Below are 20,909 nucleotides of genomic sequence, written 5' to 3'. Positions count from 1 at the left end.
GATGGACTAACGGCATGGAGGCTGTGCGAGCAATCAAAGATGTCGCACTAGCACAAGGAAGTGTGCAATCGTCATCAACAGAGGGGGGAAGTTTCGTTTATTACAGTATGACAGTGCAAATATTGGTTGTGAGTGGCACGTTCGTCTAGCACGATTTCGATCCAAGAATCACCCCAGGAGACTAGCATGTGACGGGAGGCAACCTTATAAAGGCGAGGAAGCCATACAAGTGCACCCACTGTGGGGTGCTCGGCCACAACAGGGCAACATGCCGATTAACAGCTTAGGTCAAATTGTCGATCAGCATTTTTCCACTCGAGAACAGCACATCGGTTACATGCACCATTGACATCCATGTACACATGCATCGTTTGAAGGATGTCACCAAATATCAATATCTGTATCGCTGTAGCATCAGTATCTGATGTGACCTCGTTTAGTGACTAGTTTGGACTGGATTTACCTGACTTTGAGACTGTGAATCTGAGCGTTAGCGGCCTAGTTCCGAGTTGCGAGGTTGTGGTATGGGTAGCTACATAATGTGGTAATCTGCTTGTGAATTATGGAGGACAAATGACCCACTCCATTTTTTGCTGCATGTGCAGATAGACTCTGCTGTCGAATTTCCCCGTATTTTTCATAACAATGGTGTTTTGAACACAACCGTATCACATCTCGCGAATATATTCTATTTGTATCACCCTTTGCAATAAACCCAAAACAAATAGGCCTAAACAAGCACTCGCTTAGGTTCGCATTCTGAATTGTTAAAAAACAGATCAACATTTCTCCGAGTCATCTGATGCATTAGGTCATTAGGCGGCTCTCGCGTATAGACTCACGTGTTATTGCCGAGATTCCGCTTTGAAGAATGGACCGGAAGGTGAAAAATCCTAACTTTGCATGATATATTTGCTGTGATGTCAAGAGGGTCGATTCCTCTACTTAATGCGACCGGACCCCCATCCGACAACATCTTACCCCGAACAATTGATCACCTACTGCTAGCAACGAAAATTGAGTTTGATCAACTCTTTGACACCACAGCAAATGACTTCTACATCTGTGTCCTGATAGAGCTTGTCTCAATGCTGCACGAATCTCCTCAATTAAGACATCTTGCAATCGTCGGATTTGGTCATTGTTGTCAACAATACACTGCTGCACTTCGTCGCGGAGGATTGACGTATTCAAAGTCGTGCAAAACAGATAGCTTTGCAGTAGCTCGAACTTGTCGAATTCATCGGAATCACAGTTGACTTCAATGATGTCGCGAAAGCTCAAGCAATATCGGATTCGTGAAACAACTTCTTTCACGCTCCGATTGGAGATCTCACTTCAGACAATATTACAAGGCTAATTGCGTCAAGACTTTGGTGAGGATTGCAGAAAGCCACTCCCGCGGCGCCGCATTTATATATTGCCACAGCGGTAAACAGCTGAATTCACATCTTTAAGTGGTCATGTCTCCTTAGTCAGCAAATATTTGCTCACTTTCATCAGCGCGGAATTTCCATGTTTGTTGCCTTCTTCTATGTTAGCATATTGGTGAGAAAGAGAACGACACGAATCCATTATCACCCAACGCTGACGCATGACCTGGTTGGTGCATTGTGCAAAATCAACGCCATCTCGTAGCCGGTTCGTCTCCAATCAATCGGCTCGAAAACCTTGTCGAGTCATTTGAAAGTCGGAACATCAATTCATGCGTTTTCTGTTGTATATACGGAATCGGTCAAATACTGCCTGCAACTTTAATATTGTTACGAGTAGCACAAGGCCAGTCTCAATAGCGTTGCATCAATTGACAAAGGTTATATGATCGTTAGCTTTCTCTTTTCGAGCGGAAAAAACGTCTAGTCCGGGTTATGACACAGTATATGAAGGACCAGCCGAAAAAGTAGTCTATTCATTCATGTTGTAGACGCAGGATTGGTCGATTACACTCTCTAGACTCTGTTGAGCTTTGACAATCCTGAGATGGGTTTTGCCAACATCATCACTTTCTTGAAGAAAAGCGCTATCAAGCACGAATTGATAAAGAATTAGGCACATAGCCCCACGAAGCTTTGACTGTTTTCTCAGATATTTCTAAGGCTGCGAGATTGCTATAGTCTATTGCAGAAAAGCTTGACGGCAGAGCTAGCGCCATACGACGGCCTGCTTTCATTTGATTAAGAGCGCTTTTTATGGGTGGTGGTAGCGGATGCTCAAAAAGTTGTCTCCTGGATGCTTGGTCCAATCATTTTGCTATTTTGCGATCTTCAAACTTCGTAGCTTACAGCATCTTTTTGTCTTATTGTCAACTCCAGATTGCCTTGATATAATTTGCATGGAGGGGAGCTTAGATTCCTCTAGAAGTGTTCGGATCGTAATCCGCAAAGTGTCGTTTGAACGATAGCATTGGCCTCACTTAACTGATCACTGCAAGCTCATTTTAAAAGAAGACGCGCAGTTTCCATAAAGTCGTATCCATTTATTGCTAGTTTCGCATCCGCACAACCGGTCTAAAATCTATAATTGCGGACATAAAAGCATGTTTACCCAACAGTTTACATGCGTTTGCGGCCTTTACTATGATAATAAACAGATACCTTATATTACTGACTGGTAGATGCGTTGTTTACATAAGCATGTATGGCGAGAAGGTGTGCCCGCGCCGAGAGTTGCCCATCGTAGCAGATATACCCAAGGAGTGGTTGAGCTATTGCAGCACATTCTTGATATACATGTACGAACACAACACCATAATACGTACCCTGTTACATTTTGCCCCACCACCATGTTGACCACATTTATTTGTATGGTCAAGTCATTGCACATAAATTAACGCTTAGCAAGCAGTGATGGCGTTTCGATTTCTAGTCCTCCACTTGTATCATCCAATGTCTGCTCCTACAAATCTCGGTCGCATCCGGAGTCTTTGCCCTAGCGAGCCTCCGCGGCTCCACAAAAGCGCGATTATCGCGGCCGACGGCTATCAACCGAGAGAGTTGTGGTCTTTTTGTATTCTATGTGTTACCTTGGGTCGCTTGGCATTACTCGCTTTTTACTAACGAAAGTAACCCAGCCTTGTTCCTAGCTGGAGGCTAGAATAATCATGGATATAGCAACTGCTGACTCGAGGTGTTTATCTTCTACCACGACATCGACGGCATGATTCGTACTTCGCATAAGCAAACGCTCTAGTCTCTATTCAGCTTTTAAAGCTGGCTTCAAACGCTAAAGGCTGAACTGACAGCGTGACTCTCTCACACAGTACACGAATTGGTTCAACTACCTCTGGTCTCATTCCCGGCGTTCAGCAATCAATCAGCGGTGATACGGAAACACATGACCGCTGCCACTCCGTCTGCAAGCGGTTTACTTGGGAATCGTTGGCCTGTGGGGTCAGATAGCACTCACGAATCGTTATTTAAGCGCTCTTATGTATATGATCAGACTCGCTCACAAAGGCGAGTAGTGACTTCACCACGGTATGGCGAGCAACGTTTGACAGATTGTATTTACAATCATGGTGGTTGGAGTGTCCTGACACCTAACTCAGTTGGAAACAGATGGAGAGCGCGCAATTTAGCAAAGGAAAGGCAAGCGTAGTGAGCAAGCTCTGAGAGAGCGTTATCCCAGCGATTGGTCATGACGTATGTTTCTAAAGATGCTGGGTCGCGACTTAACGAGTCGGGACGATCGTTCCAATGGGTATATCCGCGAGTTATCAAAGTGAGGATTGCTCTTGCACTCTACCAAGACCTACAGCTCTGGCTATTTCGCCAGCGAGCTCTTCGCTACTTATGGGATTGGTCGACCCTTTACTCATCGGACAGTGTCTTCAGAATACGAAACCCTAGCGGCTGGCACTCGCGAGCTCTCGGTGAGAAATCGACGCTTTCTAACTGGTTTCTCCTCGTGAGACCAACGCTGAAATTAGCCACGTTGTGAATGCGCTCTCTGAGCTGCGCCATTTTGGAGGGCTTTTAATAAATAAAGCGGATCTGAAACGGATCTCTACTGTAAAAGTAAAGATAGGTCAGCTTCAGAAATAGATGACCCAAATGGCTTATGAAAGCGGAATTGTGGTATCGCTTCAGCAAGCTCACGTAAAACACCTGATGTATTTGCTTTATCTTCGTGGCATGAAGAGTAAAGCTCAATTTTTTCTGACACTGGGCTAAAAGGGCTCTGCGTGACAGAGTTGCAGCTTGTCCATAAAGACTGCAGGCACTGCATGTGTAAGTAGATTTGCAGCTTTGATGATATTCTTCATATCTGTCTCATTCACCATATTATCTTGTTTTTCATTCATCTACCTCCGGTATCTACATGTCGCATCCACATACCCTGTCTTACAGTCGGCATATGATTCTCAATCCTATCGGAATAAATCTCGTGATTCTGCTACGAAGCGTGGTTGGGCTGATATCAGCGAGTCGAATGGTCAAGCTGGATGCCCAATCTATCAAACCATTTATATACAATGAGGTAAAGCGTGTTGAAGCTGGAACAGCGATATCTAGCGTAACCTTAATGTAAGGTAGTATTTCGCCTCGGAAACGCGGTCTCAACGCGCAAACACATCCTCTCTCATGATAAGTCTGACTAATCGTTAAACAATGGTCAGCGGTGGAAACTATCAATGGTATCTGGCATTATAAACAATGTTTGTCACTATAAAGCGCCAATTTCGATACGAACAATGACCACCGATAAGCTATGCTGGCAAAACCTTTGTCGAGGGACAGCTTGGCGCACAGAAGAAATGCCGTTACCCACGGAATTATCGCCGTCATATACAAAGTCCATAATACCGGTATCACTGGACGCCGCTTTAATAGATAGTGCATAAAGTCCACACAAATGGACTGCCAGACTGTACTCAGATGCCGACACAGTGATAGTGGCAGCACCCGTTGACAAATTATGCACTTGCGCACATTGGTGTTTAGCCATCAGCACATAACGCTCACTGAGCCATACGTCTATTTTCGTCCGAGGTGGCCACTCAAGAGTGGGATTGGATGTCTCGTACAATTATTCTTTAAGTTTATGTCCTTATCATACCGCACGTTGAGTGTAAAGCGGGTCAGTCTGATTAAAAATACCGGTCGTCATGGATCCTTAGAGTACAAAAAAATCGACAAAGCAACCGAAATTCTGTTTGGTCTGTAATGTAAATCAGCAAATGACGGGAGAGGGTAACGGCGCAAACACGCAGCTGAACGCATTGAAAAAACAACATCTAAGTCAACCAAAGCTTTTGGTATCATAACAATGCAACACATAATGAATACGACCCGTACGCTGTATTTATCGTCTCATTATTGTGCAATATCTCCATGTTAGTATGCAACAGGACGTCACGGCCGCCAACATAAAAACGAATGAGGCTCATGTACCTCGAAGATATTTCTGGCATAGAAGGAGCTTAATCTTGCCATTTCTACAATATAAATAGTGGCGGTGCTGCTATGCATAACAAATCAGAATCTGATAGGCTCAGAATGATTTCAAGCTGAGCAATCGGCAAGGGAATACATGATAGCAACAAGTTCATTACCATAAACTGGGTATACTTTCCTTGTCGTTTTAGAATAACAAGGCTTGAACACGATTCCACTATTTTGACGAATGACATCTGCTTGAAGTTAAGTAAGCACAGCCGCTGAACGTCACAGACGACATATATCGCCGATCTAGATTAGGTAGAGCCCGAACCAAGCACTTAGAAAGGTTTTCTCAGACACCCATCAAGCCCGTTTTATTTGTCGCACCTCGGCACGTTTAGTGTCTGTTTTTTTTGAGAAAAAGGTGGTGAGAGGAAGTTCCATATCGATGAATTGTGCTATATATTTGTGCAAGGAATCGACGAAGTGGAGCCACTTCCTTATATGAATCTGATACAGAGACACTAGTCAATACGCAATGGCCTTGATCCTTACGATATCTACCCGCTGAACATGCTATTCAAAACACGGTCCCAGCAAAGGTATTCCGCTGGCATCAAAGGCACACTAGTCTATACTGGTGAAAGACTAGCGCATACGCTTTAACCTTCGATGGAAATGCCCATATGCGATTTACTGTGTCCTGAACTGCTAATGACAAATAAATATTTCAGAAAGGGTTGTGCGTAGGCTCAATGTATCACCAGACGCTTCAAGTCTGTTGCAGCTAATTATCCCTGGGACAAGACCAGGCACTCTTAGATCATACACTCGTGGTTACCACAGCAGTGATGAGATTTCATTGTCCTGTAAGATACTTTACAGCATATCGACTAAGTCGAGAATTTCAGTACAGAGCACAACCAAATATTATTTTTAAAGCCCACCCTCTTTCAGCTATAGCTGCTTGTAGCTTGTGACAAGCATGCATAATTCGTTATCTGCAGATAGCCTTTCTTGCATTTTGTCGGCAACAAGTAAGGACATTTCATCTCGCGCACCAGCTCTACAATGTGCAACCCTCAGGAAAAGATGTCAATGACATCATACTGTTCACCGAAATAAGCCACTGTGAGGTCTGATCCCAAACCCCAGACCATTTTCATAGTGCAATATCAGATCCGGGGCAGCACGCGTAGTAATTCCCTGTCGCCATATCGTGATATTATTTGATTGAACACCAACGATTCGTAGAACATTTGGGTAAAGCATCAACATCTTGCATTTATTGCCAAACGAGTGTTTTCTATATCTGGCTCATGCGTGATGGGTGATGAGCGTATCTCCACCTCCGGTACCAACCGTACCATTGCGGTACCTTAAATCATCTTCCAACTCGTTGTCAAGCATTGCCGGAAAGCTCAATCAAAACTTCAGTCGGTGGTAATGATGAGGGACTCATGGCCCCGTGGACTAGACGGTAACTTAACTAATAAGTAGAACCATTCTTGCCATAAAACTCATGACGCACTACTATTCCGCACGACTCCATTGCTATCCCCATCAACACCGTCATATTGTAACAAAAATAAGGATCAATGATATCCTCAAGTCATAGCCTTCAAAATGCAAATTACAGACGCTTCATCCTGATTCAGAAGACTCGACAAACAATCGCGACCATTCATCCACACTTGCTCTAGTACTGTTGACTGCGACACACACAGGGCAGGTACCGGAAATTGACGCTATAACCTTGCCATATCGGTAATGTCACTTCTGACAAGGTACCGATCGTAGGCACTGATTATCGTGCACGGCCTGGATGCCTGGAGGTAGCCGAGAAGACGACTGTCGCTCCGTTTGGAGTACTGAGCGGAAGAGTATATTTGCCTTGGGATAAGGTTGTGGGTACTTTGGAGGTAGCAAATTGCGATCCGCTTCACTCGTACTGGTTCTAGTATTTGAACGAAGGTCGATGGCCTTAAGTAAGCTTCCTCTAAGCAAAGAGCTACGGCAGCCCCGCTGCACGCTCCAACTGGAGTATTGACGAAGTTATGGTCGTTTCACCTTCTGATACTGAGAGCGCGATTTACCCGTATCTGCCCTCAATGGTCTGCAACTTAAATAAACAGTTTCACGGCGAGAGCGCAAAGTTTTTACATCGACAACCGACTTTAGCGCTTTTGAGGTGTCGCACCAGAGCATTCTTATAGCTAATGAGCGCCTCCAGCCGAGCAATTGTCGCTAACTATCGTTGGACCGCAAGTTGCTCTCAATATCCGAAATAAATGCTAGAAATGAAATTACTAGGCGTGATAAGTTGTTCCGTGAACAGAGTATGGAAAAACTCGTCTATCATTCTCAAGTTGGATACATTCTATCAAGACTCTATTGTCGGATTGACGACTAGTGCTCCGATGTGCAACGGGGGGGGCGTGCACGTTATATAGACAAGCGTTCAGGTCAACGAGTCCCAGTGAATAAACTCACAGACGATGCACTCGCACGCTCCACTAAGTTAAAAAACCGAAAGCCTTTTTACTAACTTGGCACCTACTTTGCGCGCAGTTTCAAGATTGAAGTAACACAATAATTTGTAACACTTTGGGATACGGTGCAAGTAAATGCGGAAGCGTCGTCTAGGAGGTTTTCCTACCACGCTGAGTTATTACTTACAGGATAAATCAAACTGTTATCTAACAAAATGTATATCGCGAACTCCGTTCTGTACTTACGTTTATTGTTTTATAAAACAATAAACATTTCTGAAATGGTAATTTTACCTCAACTCGGGCGTTGTTTTTTCGATGAAGACGACGATTTTGACGAGCTACTGCGCTTCTTATTAGAAGTGGACGAGCTCGATGTCTTTCTGCGGCTACTGCTCTTACTCTTACTCTTGGAACTTGATGAGCTGCTCCTTTTTGCCTTTTTTGCAAGATCTTCTTCGTCTTTGGTGCTTTTACTCTTCAGCTCGTCGTTCTCACGCTCAATCATGCGTGTAAGTAGTTCACCGCGCTTTTGTAGCTCGCCAATAGTCCGCGACTTGAAGAACCAATTAAAACGGAACTGCCAGGCTTTACGAATTTCATCACGGATCTCACCCCAATGCTCCAACGGGCCATACTTGTTCATCATAACGACCAAAAATACATCCTCCTCTAATATATAGCCCTTGCTCTTGTATCCTGCAGGGTAATGTAATCGCATATCACGAAGTGGATGACTGTACCGACTACATTTACGCGCAAGAGCTTCTTTCACAACTTCGTTTCGCTCCAGACGCTTTTCACCTCGTTCGATCTTTTCGATATACTTGGCGTGATCCTTAAGTTCGGTAAAGCGCGACCAGAATGTATCATAATATCGCTCAACTTGCATACGATCTTTACCAAGAACTAGTGAGACTTCTTCGCACACGCGCGCTTTATCAGCACGACCGTAGCGCTCGCAGCTGGTGATAAACTGTTTCAGATCCCGTCGGGTCCAGTCACCAAAGCCCGCCTTTTCAAGTTCATCCAGCTCCTTTAAGTCAGTAGCGTCCATCTCCGTTTCATTCAGCTCCTTTTCGAGAGCAGCAGATCGTGTGTCGTCACCTTCTTCTTCTTCAGCTGAATCTTCCCCTTTAGCTTTTCTTGCTTTGATACGAGCCTCATCAGCTTTGGCTTCTTTGATTAGACGGGTCAGCTCCTTTCGTCGATTTTCGACAACTGTCTTTTTCGTCAGTAGAGCTACCATGCGCTCTTGCTGGAAAAACTGATAATCATGTACAACAGGTACCTTGGCTGCGTCCGATCCAGATTTCTTGGGTTTCTTCGGCTTCGACAACCCCGTTTGCTGTCGATAGTACTCGTCTTCATTATAATTCGACTTGCGTTCACGTTGGGGTAGAGCAATAAACGTAGATGGAAGAACATGACCGTTATTCGTGTCTTTCGAGAAAACTTCTCCTTCAAATTCATAAAGACTCGAGACACTGGCATTGCCATTGTCACCCGACAAGCTAAAGTTGGCCAAATTGTGCTGCATATCAGCCGCAATTTTGTCTTTCATCGTTTCCGTGCGTTCCTCTCCACGAGCCAATATAGCATCAATGTCGTCATCTGTGATCATAGATCCACGAGCATTGAAAATCTCGTCAGCACCAAAGCGTACCATTGTCATGAGCTCATCTTTAGAAAGTTTGCGATTTTGCTGCGCAAGACGTCCCTGCTGAATGATAGCAGCATCCAAATACAATTTGCGCTCCGCACGTTCCACGATCTTTTCTTCCACAGTGCCATCAGTGATAAATCGAAAGACTCGTACAGTTTTTGTCTGACCGATACGATGTGCACGATCCATTGCCTGAAGATCGACCTGCGGATTCCAATCCGAATCAAACAATATGACGATATCAGCCGTAGCCAAGTTTATTCCCAACCCTCCTGCTCGCGTACTCAGTAAGAAGCAAAACTTGGAGCTTCCAGGTTTATTAAACTCCTCCATCATACTATCACGATCTTCACCCTTAGTAGATCCATCCAAACGACAATAGTCGTGGCTAAAGTACCGCATGTAATCCTCTAAAATATCCATCATAGATGTCATTTGACAGAAAATTAATACACGCGAGCCTTGAGCTCGTAGTTTTGGCAAAAGCTTGTGCAATAGCGTCATTTTGCCACAATTCTCCCATAAATGGGGACCTTCCTGATATGGTGGACCAGGCTCAGCGCCTTCAAACAGATAAGGATGATTGCAAACTTTGCGTAGCTGCATAAGAATATTTAACAAGCGCACACGGTCACTCCCACCAATGGCATTTAAGTGCGTCGCATCACGGTGAAGTACGCGCATGTACCACTCGCGTTGCATTTCTGACAGACCAACATAGAGCTTGGTTTCAATTTTGGGAGGAAGCGAATGCTCGACATCAGCTTTAAGACGACGCAGTAGAAATGGTCGTAGAATCGTATGAAGTTTCTTAATCACATTCTCCTGTCCTTCTTGCTCGTCTACATTAAACCACGCGTCAAAGTCCTCAGAATCCGAAAATACGTCAGGCAGTAAGAAGTTTAAGAGTGCCCAGAGCTCATGCAAATTGTTCTGAAGTGGAGTTCCCGTAATCAACAAGCGGTGTTCAACTTGAAACTCTCGTACGACTCGCGAAAGTTTCGAATTCTCATTCTTTACACGATGTGCTTCGTCAATCAAGAGATACTTCCACTTAATTTTTTGTAACACTGCCTTTTCAATAATTGCTACTTCGTATGACAGCACTAAAGCGTCAAAATTCTGTTTTACAACCGCCTCTTTTTGAATAGCACGTTCATCTTTGCTACCCATAAATTTATGAGCTTTAATAGATGGACACCATCTCTTAAGTTCTCGCATCCAATTTCCAACAGTACTCTTTGGTACAATAATAATATGCGGTCCTTCAATACCTCTTGCTTCTCGTAAATACGCTAGTAGTGAAATACTTTGCAAGGTCTTTCCAAGTCCCATTTCATCAGCCAAGATGCCATTAACTCCAGAATCATGTAGTCGAATCATCCAATTCAATCCTTCTAGCTGGTATGGTTTCATCGTACCAAACTTGATATTCGACGGCTGCTGTGTGACTCTTGTATATCTTGCATCGTCCATATCTTGCAAAGTCTGCGCATCCGCTTGTTTGCTACCTTTGCCACGCTTTGAGCCTGCATCTTTCGCAGCTTTTGATCGAGACATTTCTTTACCCACAGCACTGCTACCACCCATGAGAAACGATGTAAATACATCAGATTGAGCCATAAGGAAGGCCATTTTCTTGTCTCGAGCCGATTTAGCCTCCCATTCAACATCTTGAGCCAGCGATTGTTTTACTAAATCCAATGACTTGTTTTGACGATCACGTTGCTCTTGAAAAACAGCCTCTTCTTCACGTCGTAGCGCATCGCGCTCTTCTTTGGACAAAAGCGTCTTCTTGACGTCTTCCGAAGTTTTGTCCATTTCTTCATTGTCTGCTGTCTCATGTCCATCCAATGAAGCGTCGTCGTGAACACTCTCAACCTCTTCTTTTGCCTTAGGTGTAGAGGGGGGAGTACTACTGGTGCTACTGGGGCTCACACTTCCACTACTTGGACTGCTGCTACTACTACTAGACTCTACCATATCTGCCGCAGAAAATGGAGGGACTTGACTTTTCATAAGTTTACGTGAACCCCATAAAGATGTAGTCTATGTGGCACTATGTATTCCACATAATTTTATAATCTAGTGTGAAACACGTGAAATTATATTAGTGTGTGTCTTACATAGTTTGAGTAATTGCTTTTTTCTTGTCAATGGCTGGGCATGAGTTGTCCGAGGACGATGCACGTGTACAGCGACCCGAGTACGCTCTTGATGTTGCATACTAACTCTAGAATATAGGATTTAATTGTATTACTTTTGTGCATCTTAGGCGTTTGCGTCCACGTCGATTAGAACCTGATACTTTGTCCTATCTCAAGGAAGTGACAGATATGCTGACACAGCAAGACGAGAGCTCAACCGCAGAAAATCTAAAACTGTTGCTATGGAACGTTTTGGAAGAATTAGCACCACGTGCTGCCAGTGCTGCATCCGACCGCCACGCTGGTGAATTATTGGAAGTTTGTCTGCCCAGAATGAGTGACGCACAACTCCGATTTCTGCTTCATAAAATGGCTGGCTATATGAGCCACTTGTGGACTAATCGTTACTCATCACACGTATTACAGAATATTTTGTCTCGTGCTAGTGCTGTTGTGGCTAACGAGATGAGCGGTGCTGAAGAGGATAAGGATGAGATCGACGACGAAAATGATCGAATGAAGGAGATCCCAATGATGAGCGATGTGATTGTAAATATGGTTAAAGAAGTCAAAAGTGAATGGATCTCATTGATGAACGATGTGAGTGCGAGCCATGTGCTACGCTCAGTGTTTGCAGTGCTCGCAGGCAAACCATTAGTCGCTGAGAAACGAGGCAAAAAGGGAAAACATCGTGTTGTCACATTTCAAGAAGCTAGTCCGGCTAAAGATGGATCAGAAGTTACTTTTGATGTACCAACTACATTTAATTTGATGTTTGACGAGCTACTAGCAATGGTTATCAAGTGCCCAATTCATGATTTACAAAACTTGCTGTACGACCAGAACTCGGGACCATTGATCGCTTCAGTGCTAAAACTTGCACCCTCAAAGAGTCGACGAAAGCTCGCAAAGCACATTCTTCACTGGAACGACGAACATCTGTGTGAAAGTGGATTCTTTAGCTTGGCAGCTGATGCAGTAACTAGCCATGTGTTAGAGTCCCTTTTTGAAAGCGCCAGCAACAAGTTTTTCACGAAAGTTTTTGAGCGGTGTTTGCGTGGCAAGATGCTGCAACTAGCTGAGCACGAGATTGCCAACTACGTTGTGCAACATGCTGTCAGGCGTATACGTATAAAGGCCGTTGCAGTGCATGTACTTGAGGAATTAGAACCTTCGCTGTGGACATTGCTTACCATGGGTCGTCCTGGTGTGATTTGGCGTGTGGTTGAAATGTGTGTGCAGCATAAACTGCGCCAGAAAGAAATATTTGAGGCGCTTGTGGCTGCTGTGATAAAGCAAGAAAGCAGGAAACCTGAAACAGTTCGTAAAAACTTCGTTGCATCGCTGCTCAATGTACAATTGTCGACATCCGCTACGTCAGCGAAAGTGCAGCTAAATGTTATGGGCGCCAAAATTATCGAGCAACTGCAGCAGTTTGAACCCGGCGCGTACTTGAAACCACTATATGAGGGCATCCTCTCGTTCAACGCGGTACAGCTGATGGCATTAGCGAAAGATTCGACTGGTAGTCGCTGCGTTGTAGAGCCCATTTGGGAGTCAAAAGACCCCAACACAGCTTGGGTTCGAGAACAGTTGTACCAGCGATTTGTGGGCAAGTTTGGTTCATTAGCGATGGATCGTCTAGGAGCTTTTTCGGTCATGAAATGTTATGAGGACGTTTCGCTTGAAAAAAAGGAGGCGATTGTACATGAATTGCTCGCAGTGGAGACGCAACTTAGTGGAAGCCACTTTTCGCAATTGGTGATTAACACCTGCCACCTCTTCGATTACAAACAGAATCGAGAAAAGTGGGTGGCACTCTACACAAAGCAGCAGAAAATTGTTGATTTATTTAAGGATATGGTGGAAAGTAACGAGAGTGTAGAGATGCAGAGAAAGGATAAAAAATCGAAGAAGCGCAAGTCAGCTCGATCTTCTGAGGATATTTCAATGCATCGTGACGAAGATGTTGCGAAGTGTGCAGATGTAGCCTTAATTCTGGATACGCTGCGAAGTGATGCTGCGAGCAAGAATACGAAGCTGAAAACGAGTAAAAAAAACAAGAGGCAAAGAAAAGAAGCATCGGATAGAAAGTAGTTGGTGCCACTTATAGATCTTTGATTTAATGACAAAGTGATGATGAAATTCATGTTCTTGCTAGTGTGAGTTAAAATTTTATTTTGTATCGAATGACGAAAGGTTAGCAACCCATGTGTATCACAATCAACGTGAGCATTTGATCAGTCTCCCTGCTGTAAGTTTGGAAGACTAACAAACGTAATGCAGAAATACATCGAGTAAGACAAATCACATTAAGATTCAGAGCCCTAATACCTACATCTAACTCTGTATTGATGAGTTTGCCCTACAGCTTGCGATAGCACAAACGAAACCTTCCATACTCTTCACACGGACGACGAGAAGTATCTCTTGGTGTACTGGTAGCATGAAATCGTCTCGTACTAGCATATTCAACTAACTTGCGTTTGGCAAACAGAGTCATCTCTCCAATATATGGATTCTCTTCACCTGTGAATGTACTCGCTTCTGTAGTCGCTAAAATGTCACCACTGATGGTAAATCGACCATCTCGGTTAAACTCGATACATGAACGCACATGATACGACGGAATGCTTTCTTCGAGCGACCACTTAAAGATCTCGAGAAGTATGACTACTTGACTCGATTCTTTAACCTGCATCTCACCAAAATAATCACCAAAAGCTCCTTCACTCGCACATGACGACATTCCATCTGGAAGCATTCGAAAAACTCGAGCTTTGCCATCAAGCACAAGGTGCATACAGTTCAGATGTCCAGCCAAACTTCGTGGTGCTCGAACTCGTAGTGATCTTTCTTGGAAGTCAATAGCGAGTTCAAATCGAAGAATTTGAGACATCACTTCAATTACTGAAGAGAGTGAAATATCTGGCATTCTGCTCTCACCATTGATCATAACAATTTCATTGATATTCCATTCTGCATTCTCTATATCCAAGAGCCATTCACCATTTAAATCACATTCAAATGCACTCTGAGGTGGAAAAGCTGCGTGAAAAGCTTTGTCTCGCATGGAAAGAGGTAAGATTGAAGTATCAATGAAAGTATCTCGTAACTGTGCAACAAACATACTCCAACCTGCAAACGTGTGATCACTTAAGATCTGGCGCACTAGTGGTCTACGATTATAAAAACATTCATTGGAATACACTGCTGCAATCACTTGATCTGTAACTTTGGATAAATTGCACAAAGTAGATGTAGCAAGAACCTCAACGGTTAAAGTTTCTTCTACCTCATGTAAAAATTCGACAAAACATTGACGCATCGCCTTCCTGTCCAAAACTAAGGACGCGTTTGAACAGAAAAACGCGCGCATCCATTGGCGTGTTTCGTGTGAAAAAAACCAGACAATCGTTTGAAAAGCCACTCGAAGAAGATCATTAAGCTCAGTATGAGATATAGAAATCCCAGTAGCTCGAGAATGGTCTTCAATGTGAGTGTGTTGAAGAATTAAGCGAGTAAAACAATCCGATTTGATATCTTTTGTAAAGTTTGCTACCTCGTCAAGTATTTTTAGCTTAATCACATCCACAAGCTCCTGAACAAACGAAGCATAGAGTCTTATAGGTACCCAGCTAGCAAATGCAAATAGTAACGTGATATTCTTGGAAACAGCCACAATAGGACCATTCGTATGCGCCCAAATTAATTGATCTTTTAATGGATGCACATTTTCTTCGTCCTTTGACCTTGTCCACAAAGTTCGACGTCGGCGTTTGGCCTCAATTCTATGCAGATCATCACTTGGCGAATAGAATTTTTGATTCCACTCAAAATTATCACGTTTACGAACAATTGGCACCGAAATCAAGTCATCTATCAGCGGGTAGGTATTAGGATGATGAATGGGATGTGCGTTTTCCAATGGTTTTGAACCACTGAGTGAACCTGCTTCATCTCTGCCATTTTCGTGTTTGTCTCGTTTTGAAACCTGCAAAACATGTGCTTTGCCAGCTTGCAATGCATCACCAGCTTGCAAGTCAAGCGGAGCTCGCCGGTACGAAATGACTGTGAACTCAGTTGATGACACAATGTGTAGCACTCTGTACAACTGCGTTCGGGTTTCTTGATTTGTAAATGTCGTATATCTGTCGATCGTGTCGACATCAACGCGCTCCATCACATACGCTTTAAATTGATGTTTCATTAGTCTTTGCGCCTTGTTCGCACCACTTTCCCAGTCATAATACCATCTTGGAAAAGCTTTGTTATTTAAGTGAAAGATTAAAGGTTTGTGATTCAGAGCTTCAGAATCGGACCCTTTGATTGGGACCACTAGTGCTGATGGACGATCTGGTACTCCAGCAATCCACTGACCATCCAAATTGGTATCAGTTTGAACACTACGTTGAATTTTATCCATTTCAACACACTCTCCAATGTGGAGACTCTTATCACTAACGGCTTCAAAGCGTGCAAATACTGCTAAAACTTCATTAGGCATAGACCCTGGAGATGTAGCTCCAATCGGTCGTTCCGCTAGTCGAATACTTACACTTAATGAAGAACCACAATAACTTCGTTCAATATGCTCTGGACAACAGTGTGGAAAACAACGTAGGATCTTTAAACCCTTTGTACGATTGCTCCTTCATTGAAAAAAATGCAAAATGTCAGTTGAGTGCATCTCAAATATTCGGCTTTTTGCAGTCAAGACAATGTCAAAAGAAAACTAACCGCTTATACTCGGACTGAAAAAGTTGTTCATGATCGCATTCAAAGCGAAAGAAGCTGCTGGCAGTTACGTGTAGTGGCGGCGCTGACATGTCAAAAAAGTGTGTCTGTCTGTCTTTTCGGCGTTAGAGTCCCCTAAAAGTTGTTTGATAAGGGCTGCGTTGCGTCCACGAAGTGATGGAAGACGTTTGTAGACCAATGTCGCACATAGCCGGAGCGGTGATCGCTGCCGAATGGTCCCTTCAATTTGAACGAGGTGATTTCTATAGAACAATCCTAGAAGTCGACGATCGTATGTGTGTTCCGTATTAAGGAATTAAATTACAAACACAGGAGTGACGAAAGGGATCACTAAAAAATAGCTTGTAGAAATTAATTTTTGATGCTTGTAAAATCAGTTTGAAGAATAGTTACAATTCATAGAAAAAGAAGAGATAGACAATCTCGACTATTCCAGAAAGCTTGATATGAATGAATTGAAATGCACACAAAGCACATCGTGTGTTTCGATCATATCCATAGAGATATACATGAACTGTAAAAGAACTGCATTATTAGTATGTGAGACTTTGAGCCATTAATTATAAAATTCCTACAAAACGATTCGCAAAATCTACGTGTTAGATCCAGTTTTTGAGACTACCTGGTCTAACTCAGGATGACGCAACTTATAGCTGCACTTCGAATTGCAGTAGTAAACTTTGCACCTTCTCATGATGGATACAAAGCGCTCCGTGATCTTGAAGAGCTCAACAAGTGCGTGCCGTGGTAGCTTTATTAAAGATGCACACCAGCTGTTTAAGCTGTCTCTGAACACGGAAGGCAATCACACCATATGATGCACATACTTTGCCAATGGAATTGCTATTCTGTATGTAGATTGCTCGTCAGGTAATTATGAAGGACTCGTAAATGCACTAGAGTGTTCACTCTGCGCAAAAACGACCGCTCTCCAGTAAGGAGCAGCATTTTGAATCACTTGGCTTCTTGTCTTGAAGCTGCATAGAGTTAACCCTTTTCATTCTGTAGTATCAAGCCAGGGTTGGGACTGGCTACGACAAATTGATTTCGTGGTGTCTTAACCACCAAATGACAGAGCCTCACTATCCAATGCATATGTACCCATTTGGATATTGACTAGCCGGAGTTTCCACCAGTTGCGTTATCTATCAAATGTCAGCTTGCTTATGGTGCTAAATGATCGTTGTGATGGAGAGCAAGCTGCTTTTGTACTTGCAATCAAGAAATTTATCATTTCTACATACTTATTTAGCAATGACCGATATGTCTTTTTGAAAGTTCAATACCACGACTTTGATTATGACCAAGTTTACTCATGAGATATACATAATGTTGTGCAGCTTCAAAATTTTGTCAGTAGTGCACGATATGAAAGTGAACGTTAATTTATGGAAATTTAAACCATGAATGTCTAAAAGAGTCAGCACAGCGAAATGTTCAATCGCTTGTTGATCCATTCAAGAAAATGTCGCACGCCACCAGCTGCCAATTCTTAGCTTTGCAAGGGTGAATACAAGATACGGATCTTTCAGAGCAATTGAACGACCGTATTGACGATTTTTCAATCTCAATTTCCAATCATGTATGTTTGTCTCTTCATACATGTAAAGATCTGAAGCATGGGTACACATGAATTCCTTTATGAAGTGTTTGTTCATCAGACGTGGATGAAAACAAATCGTCGGCATTTAGATGATACAGCGTGCAAATACTTCCTTAATTGAAACACGCTGAACTCCTTTGATTGAACGATACCTCAAGCATTACAGATACCGTCGCCACAGAGCAATCAAGATGGTGACGGCACTTCAACAAGCTCAAAATGCACAGAGGCGAACTAACTTACGGATAATTACAAAAGTAGGAGATCTCTGCAATGAATTAACATGGAAGGCACCAAATTCTGGTAGGGAATGTCATCTGATCTATCGGGTATACACGTGCCACTGAGCCTGTGCTGCCATGTACTTCATCCCTTCAGTGCCCATATAGACTACAGGTGCGATATTCCTTGTGCTCATATCGCTAATACAATGCATTGTACAGCTTATACTGTGCCACTTCTAAAGCACTTGCAACAGTTAGCAGAAGAAGCAGGACATTTACCGCTCGTCAGATCAACAGCTTTTCCGAATATGATGTGTATGTGATCTCCAAGCTAAAGTAGGTAAGCCCAAAACACCATCCAGCCACAGGACGAATATAATCTGCAGCTGGCCTTGTTGCGGTGTCCCGCTTAATAAATACTGTTTACAATCAGCTGAAGTTAAAACACATCGTTATATCGATGAATAGTGGAAGTTGTAGCAGCAGCACTTGGTCAAAGGTCGATGTTGTACTCACTGCTGTTAATAGAGAGATTGATCAGCATAAGTAAAATCCTTTGAGTCTGGGGAAGAAGTATTCGCGTGGAATTATATTGTATCCGTTTTAAACCTGTCAAGTTATACAAACGACGGTATATCAAATAGATCAAGACTGTTGTTGATTTATAATTACTCGTCAGGTGCATCGCAATTGTCCCTGTGTGTTGATCACTTCGAGAGACTCCGCTTATCCTAGTAAACTGGAACTTATAGTTAAAGTCATCACAGAAACGACAAATAAAAATCTGCTTTGCCACTATACGCAGACACTTAAACAAGAATTTGATTTCTAAGCCGTAGCTAAGTTGCTAGGGAGAGACCTGAATAGCAATATTGAAAGCTAAACTTCGCTCTGATTGTGACAGATTTTTAGCAATTTTGGTGTTGATGAGCGATCGTTCGATTCTTAATTTTATTCGACCGAGATGCCGAGCGAAAGCTTTCATCACGAACATACTTGACTACACATAGGAGCAATCAAGGCAAGTGCATACATGTAAGGCAAAGGTGGCTTTTCACTCCGAATGATAGGCTGAAAACGATCATCCCGAACAATACTCCATAAATCAGTGCCGAGACATCGCCATTGATGCTGGTTCGTAAGAGTTTCTTCGCAGTAAAACACCGAAATGTGAGATACCGCCTAATGATGTACAGATTGCGATTGTGTAAATTCTATGCATTCCTTGATTGTCGAATCTATGTAGCGTCTGACGAAATGAGTTCTGATTTTTCATACCCACAATCAGTTTTTCATCACCTATGCATATCCAGCTTTTTACTTATCAATAGATGCTATTAACATATGACTACTCTCTCTGATTATACGTGGCTGGTCTCACGGCTGACACAGCAACGCAAGTATTGGCTCTTGTAATAATTTATCGCACCGCTTTCTTCAGTTTGACATACATTGGGACAGCAATAACGTAACTTCATACTAACACACCGATGGTACAACTTCAGACTCAAAAGCATTGGTATTGTCGAGCACCAGTGGAATATCATCGTTAACACTCTAAAAGACACTGTAGACTACTACGTTAACTGAAGTATCATTTAAACAAAAGATTACGTCTGTGGGAATTTCTGAACAGCTCTCGTTGTCAGAGTAAATTTTTCATTTCCAGGTACAAAATTTAAACGGTTTATCAACCCACTACGTATAGGATCCTTTCATATAGTTTGAAAGAAATAATATTTTTAGGTTCATCACCGTCGAGTCCGGTTTGAAATCCTTTTCCTCAACAAGCAAAACTATTGCTTAGTTAACAGACGCGTCCAATGACAGAAGATAAGCATTGATATGCCATGAATTTGCATCATCTCATTCTTTATCGCCCGTCAAATTCGGATCGCGGGCCCAGAATCTAGTAATGCCAACAATCTTAATGCTTTTGATGATTTCGTCTTGATTGGGTAACAATTCGCAAAGACTGAAGGCACATTACTGGCAGCAACGCCTTCGACGAGACTGCAAGACATGGCTCACACATCTAGCAAAAGATAACAATGAGCTGTAGAGCTAGCGGCTTCTTCTAAACAATATCCACTCAAGCAAATTGCTGGTGTTATTTATATTACGTTACATGCTTTTGTAAATGTCTTCGTCGTAGGTCAGTAATAAATTGTCTCTATCAAAAGAAACTCAATGAACAACACTCACGATAGAGCTATTCCTTGCATATAGGCTACAGAGCTCACGATCTGTTGAGAAATGATTTAGGTACAACAATTTCTTTCTTTCTTGATAAACATTTGTAGATTAAGCTGCATTGTACTTTTGTTTAGTTTAGCGCTAGTTAATGTAAGTGGAGCATCAGAAAAAACGGTGCCTGGATATCATCATCGTCTATTGTGTTAATCAATTAGCCGATTACAGTCTGCTTACGATAACAGGACCCACCATATAAGGGCAAATTCTATCGAACCAAGAAACCCAAAGCAAAACTACATCATAAAAAATCCAAGTATAACAAAACGGCCGGACGTTATTCGAGCACATGGGCCTAAGTGCAATGGATGTGTGTCTCGAAACGCAGTTCCAGAAGCATGCATCAGAAACGCGAGTCACTTTCATTCGCATAATGACGCGCTGA

At 42.9% G+C, this 20,909-nt stretch overlaps 5 protein-coding genes across 5 annotated transcripts; 3 read left to right on the top strand and 2 right to left on the bottom strand.

Moving 5' to 3' along the window:
* Positions 1-920: 920 nt before the first annotated feature.
* PHALS_03258 (uncharacterized protein) lies at positions 921-1,259 on the top strand (the record flags this gene model as incomplete). Its single annotated transcript, XM_024717530.1, has 1 exon — positions 921-1,259. One exon carries the CDS (start codon positions 921-923, stop codon positions 1,257-1,259), a length of 339 nt encoding a protein of 112 aa, XP_024583020.1.
* Positions 1,260-3,636: 2,377 nt separating this feature from the next.
* On the top strand, positions 3,637-3,939 carry PHALS_03257 (uncharacterized protein; the record flags this gene model as incomplete). The annotated part of the gene is made up of 1 exon (XM_024717529.1): positions 3,637-3,939. One exon carries the CDS (start codon positions 3,637-3,639, stop codon positions 3,937-3,939), a length of 303 nt encoding a protein of 100 aa, XP_024583019.1.
* Positions 3,940-8,168: 4,229 nt separating this feature from the next.
* On the bottom strand, positions 8,169-11,360 carry PHALS_03256 (imitation switch isoform alias nucleosome remodeling factor 140 kda subunit; the record flags this gene model as incomplete). The annotated part of the gene is made up of 1 exon (XM_024717528.1): positions 8,169-11,360. One exon carries the CDS (start codon positions 11,358-11,360, stop codon positions 8,169-8,171), a length of 3,192 nt encoding a protein of 1,063 aa, XP_024583018.1.
* Positions 11,361-11,695: 335 nt separating this feature from the next.
* PHALS_03255 (armadillo-like helical) lies at positions 11,696-13,783 on the top strand (the record flags this gene model as incomplete). The annotated part of the gene is made up of 2 exons (XM_024717527.1): positions 11,696-11,745; positions 11,815-13,783. The coding sequence occupies 2 exons, from the start codon at positions 11,696-11,698 to the stop codon at positions 13,781-13,783; spliced, it is 2,019 nt and encodes a 672-aa protein (XP_024583017.1).
* Positions 13,784-14,051: 268 nt separating this feature from the next.
* On the bottom strand, positions 14,052-16,515 carry PHALS_03254 (uncharacterized protein; the record flags this gene model as incomplete). The annotated part of the gene is made up of 2 exons (XM_024717526.1): positions 14,052-16,338; positions 16,427-16,515. 2 exons carry the CDS (start codon positions 16,513-16,515, stop codon positions 14,052-14,054), a joined length of 2,376 nt encoding a protein of 791 aa, XP_024583016.1.
* Positions 16,516-20,909: the final 4,394 nt, after the last annotated feature.

The sequence above is a fragment of the Plasmopara halstedii genome (assembly GCF_900000015.1).
Source record: "Plasmopara halstedii genome assembly, contig: Scaffold_2121, whole genome shotgun sequence".
NCBI lineage: Eukaryota > Oomycota > Peronosporomycetes > Peronosporales > Peronosporaceae > Plasmopara > Plasmopara halstedii.
The sequence above is the reverse complement of the archived record's forward strand: the minus strand, read 5'-3'. Positions and strand labels throughout refer to the sequence as shown.